The following is a 5,000-nucleotide window of genomic DNA, read 5'->3' on the forward strand; positions in this document are numbered from 1 at the left end:
ACCTGGTTGTTTCTAACAACAGCATGCACAAACACACAATGCCTGCCAAATATCAGGCCGCAACTGGGGACCTTCCTGCTGAAGAGAATAACGGTGCATGGAGGAAATCCCTTGATGAGAATCGGCACTGTCCCTATCAGCACAGTGTGCCGGGAAAGGTCCTTTCCCGGTGCACTGTTGATTGTGATACAGCGCCCCCAACATCAACTATGCAGCAATTGCATTTACAAATGACAGAAATCCTCCAAGTGAAACGCTTGTTTGAAAACAGTGTTTTCCAAGGTGACACCTGTCAGAATTTTGACGAGATGAGTTTGACGAAGGCGTCCTTCTCGGTATTCTCTGTGCAGAAACAACCCTGCAGACAGACAGACAGACAGACAGACAGGTCTTTGTATTAAAGATCACATTTTGCTGGACAACAGTCTGTCTGTCCTTCTCTCCTCTCCACCCAAACCATCAATGGAAGCCTGTGTGTGGTGAGGGTGTGTGTGTGGCTGTGGGCGTGCTTGAGTGTGTGTGTGTGTGTGTGTGTGTGTGTGTGTGTGTGTGTGTGTGTGTGTGTGTGTGTGTGTGTGTGTGTGTGTGTGTGTGTGTGTGTGTGTGTGTGTGTGGATGTGGATGCAGGACCGTGTGTGTGTGTGTAAAGTCAGAGGTGGTGTCACCTCATGTGACTGAAGCTGACCTACAACTATAAACACTCATTCCTACAACCTACAACTTCCATTCATCTCTCTCTCTCTCTCTCTCTCTCTCTCTCTCTCTCTCTCTCTCTCTCTCTCTCTCTCTCTCTCTCTCTCTCTCTCTCTCTCAGGCCTCCTCAAGCCCCGCCCCATCTCAGAGCGGAGCTCGTCATTGGCCACCCAGTATTCTGTGACCTCCAACTCCAAAGCAGCGTCGGCCAATCAGTTAGCCGGCTCGTTGCCATGCGGACGGTCGCTGACAGCCATGCTGCCTCCCTCAAGCTCCAAACTTCCTGTCAAGGGATTACCCAGAAGCTTAAGCTCCTCCTCCTTGGGAAGCAGCCCCGCCCAGAACAACAAAGAAGGTGTGTGTGTGTGTGTGTGTGTGTGTGTGTGTGTGTGTGTGTGTGTGTGTGTGTGTGTGTGTGTGTGTGTGTGTGTGTGTGTGTGTGTGTGTGTGTGTCTGAGAGTATAAGCACACAAGGATATCCCAGCATTCCTTGTGAAGTCAAAGTGCACATCTGGTCAAGAGCAGGAACCCAAAACACCACAGTGTGCGTGTGTGTTTCAGTCTTAATGTGTGTTCCACATCCATCCACCTACATGCATGCACACATGTACCCACACACAGGCATGCCTATCTACAGATCTCTAGGTCGTCATGGTCACAAAACGATGTCTTAGATGCTGAGTTGTCATGGTGATTGTTGGTATATTAATAGCTGAAGGAACCATCACTTGTTGTCCAGAAGGCTACCATCCAAACCACTAGAATCCTTCATGTACTCAACCACTACAATAATTGATGTATAACCGCTTGAATACTTCATATGCACTTAACCAATGCTTCTAATATACTGAACCACTAGAATACTTTAGAAACTACAAAAAATATATATATACATCTCTCTCTCTCTCTCTCTCTCTCTCTCTCTCTCTCTCTCTCTCTCTCTCTCTCTCTCTCTCTCTCTACACACACAACAATCCAATCAACTGACAGTAAACTGATGGGAAGGAGCAGCAGCTAGAAGCTCCCCCCCAGGCTCAAAGGTTAAAGTTAGTGCCCACCCTGACACCCAGAAGACACCCCCGTGGTGTTCTGCTCTTTCCCAGCAGTGGACTCTCCGTTGTGGTATCGGTTGTTGTCCTGAGGCCACGCCCTCCTCTGTGTCTGAGTGTCTGCCGTCTGTCCCGTCCCCCCCAGCTCCTGCGGGGAGCCCTGCGGACGAGAAGCCCGGCCGAGGCGCCCCTCCCCTGGGCAACCACAGCCCGGCTAACCCCCCCGGCCCAGGCACCGCAGTTAGCACGGACGCTAACGCTAATGCTAACAACAACGCCTGCAATAATGCTAGCACTAATGCTAACAGTGCTGCTGCTAGCACCAGGGCTCCTGGGATCCGTTGCAGAGCTTTTTCAGTACAGAACAGGACCAACACTACTGGTACACGCACACGCACACACACACACACACACACACACGCACACGCACGCGCGCGCGCACACACACACACACACACACACACACACACACGATTTCCTTTGAATAGACTCGGTCTTCATTGTTCTGACTCCTCTTCATCAGGCCAATGAGAGCGTCTGCCTCACTCCGCGTCGGGTCTTTTCATATGTAAATGACGTGTGTATTAATTTGCATAAAGAGCAGGGACCTGACATGTGATCACGAGTGTCTCGTTAGAGGCACTGGGGGGGGGACCAGGTGTGACCTACCGCGCTCAGAGCCGACCCCCCTGGGAGCGGATCACCGTGTGGACGCCAGGTGTGACCGGGGACGCGCTCGCAGCTCAGGTGCTCTCTGCTTTTTCCTCCAGGCCTGAAGCCCCCCGCCGTCACCGGCTCCTCCCCCGCCAGGACCACCAATCACACCGCGGCCGGTCACAAAACGGCCGCCTCAGCCAATCCGGCGTCGCCGGCCAAACCGTCCCAGAATCCTTTTCAGCGGAGCGGCTCAGCCCGGTACAACCGGCCGACATCGACCATCAGCCCAGGTGTGTGTGTGTGTGTGTGTGTGTGTGTGTGTGTGTGTGTGTGTGTGTGTGTGTGTGTGCGTGTGCGTGTGCGTGCGCGTGCGTCGCGTGTGCGTCGCGTGTGTGTGCGTGTGTGTTTGCGGTGTGACCTATAAAAATACGATAAACTGTGTTCTTGTGTATGAGATGCAACGTCATGCAGGAAGAGTAGGGCTGGACTTCTCTTTATTATTCATACCTTCCATAACTATATAAGCCTGGTTAAAAAGGGTAGTGAAGGTTTGATTGAAGCGCACTGCGGGGATGTTGAGGATTTTTCCCTTGCAAAACCACATAGCTTGTTGAAATAGGATTGATTTCTGTCTTTGTCTTTGTCTCTGATTTGTCTTGGTGCAAATGCCAGTCATTGGGCAATATTTCACACTATGAGATCGCTGAGATCGATATTCAACGTATTTTTTTCACTAATATAAATGACATTGTGTGGCTTTAACATTGGCCAATGTGTAAACAACACTAATCCAAAATAAATCGTCTCTCGATGAGCTATTGAGATTAGTAAGCAAAATAGGGAGAATTTTTAACGTCTAACTGAAGTCATCATCGTGGATATCATTGTGTGTGTCGGAAACAACCGAAATATATTAAATGTGTCTTAAACAATTCAATCCGATTTTACGGAAGAATATAATATTGAACTGAATGGGCAATTAAAGTGTGAGTGTGTTGTGTTATGGTCACAAGACAAAAGCGCCATCAGTTAAAGACAGTCCTTCAAGCTTGAAGCCCGGTTGTAATGGAAAGTCAAATCCCAGCCTTGCTGAGCTGCAGAGCGTAGTCGAAACGTGCCGAGCCAGACCGCTCTAGTGTGGTGGAAAAGCGCTGATGAAGAGATTATTCAAATCCTGCCTATTCCCTGCCCCTCTCCCTTGCAGTGTGTGTGTGTGTGTGTGTGTGTGTGTGTGTGTGTGTGTGTGTGTGTGTGCGTGTGCCGCTTTCCCCGGCTTCCCTCCCCCCTCCCTCCCTCATTCTCTCTCTCTCTCTCCATCTTTGCTTGGCGCCATTTTCCCTTCCTTTTCTATTGGTTGGGATTCGGGAGCCATTTTTCCATATGTGTGGTTGGTCGTCTCCCTCTCCCTCTCTCCCTCTCTCTCTATCTCTCACTCTCTCTCCGAGCAGCTGACATTATCGCGGCTTGTGTCTCTTCGATCATTTCTCGTCTTTCCCTCCTCATACCGTGCGTAGCTCGTTGGGAGGATCTAAGGAATTCCTTCATTCTATTTTTCCTTTATTACCATTCCTTCCGCCTGGTCTTTCCCATTACACGGAGGATGAGGAAGGAGTGAGGATGCTTTGCTCCACAACGGGGCTGCGCTGGGGTCTGTGTGCGAGGGGTTCGGAGCCCAACTAGAGACGCCTCCTCTACACTCGCTGCGGTTGTATTCCGTTCGGATCCAAACTTTTCAGCGGTTTTGCGAAGACAGGTCGTACTACGCTGGCCTTTAGGGGGGACGAGGAGGTCTGTTTCACGGGAGGCAGAGCGACCGATTGTCAGCAACAAGGATCTGTCGGAACATCCCAGGAAGCACTAGGAACAATCTGCTGGAACTACTGGAACAATTTAACGGAGCCATCGGAACAATACGGCTGAACCTTAAGAACATTCTTCAAAAGCTTTCAGAACATTCCGGGGGGTTGTTCTGACCACTATTCGAACTATCGAAACATTCCGAGGAACTATCAAGAACATTCCGCGGAACTATCGAATCTTCCGGGGAGCAATCTTCCATTCCGGGGCGTTTGGCGGGGACAACAGGACAACATGTTGTGGTCTCCCCGGTTGGCGCTGTCGGACTTCCACATCAGGCTGACTGCCAAGGGCTTGTTCCGGAACCTGCAGCTGCTGTCCGGATGCCGCAAGAACACAGTGGTGTTCCACGCAGGTCTGGAGAAACAGCAGCTCCTCGTCTATAAGCCCCTCAACACCTCCTACCCCCCCATGAGAACCTCCTCATCCCCCATCAGAACCTCCTCACCCCCCATCAGAACCTCCTCACCCCCCATCAGAACCTCCTCACCCCCCATCAGAACCTCCTCATCCCCCATCAGCAGGTGGAGACACCTCCTACACATCCTCGTCTCCATCGACCCCTCCTCAACACCTCTTCGTCTCCATCGACCCCCCCTCAACCCCTCCTCAACCCCTCCTCATCTCCATCGACCCCCTCCTGATCTCCATCAGCCCCTCCTTATTGCGTCCTACACACCTCATCTTCAACATCTGCTTCAACATCTGTTCCTCTCCAACTCCTCACCACAAACAGAGCCTCCT

The 5,000-nt window shown here is 51.1% G+C and overlaps 1 protein-coding gene across 4 annotated transcripts in view; it reads left to right on the forward strand.

Moving 5' to 3' along the window:
- Positions 1 to 5,000, forward strand: part of LOC115540570 (microtubule-associated tumor suppressor candidate 2 homolog) — a 37,466-nt gene that overhangs the window by 14,876 nt on the left and 17,590 nt on the right. For 3 of the 4 annotated variants that reach the window (XM_030351992.1, XM_030351989.1, XM_030351990.1), the window contains exons 5-7: positions 815 to 1,048; positions 1,888 to 2,124; positions 2,513 to 2,689. In XM_030351992.1, coding sequence (XP_030207852.1) covers positions 815 to 1,048; positions 1,888 to 2,124; positions 2,513 to 2,689 — 648 coding nt within the window. The remainder of the gene's footprint in view (positions 1 to 814; positions 1,049 to 1,887; positions 2,125 to 2,512; positions 2,690 to 5,000) is intronic. The other variant, XM_030351993.1, reaches the window with a different exon arrangement.

The sequence above is a fragment of the Gadus morhua genome, chromosome 3 (genome assembly GCF_902167405.1).
Source record: "Gadus morhua chromosome 3, gadMor3.0, whole genome shotgun sequence".
Lineage (NCBI taxonomy): Eukaryota > Metazoa > Chordata > Actinopteri > Gadiformes > Gadidae > Gadus > Gadus morhua.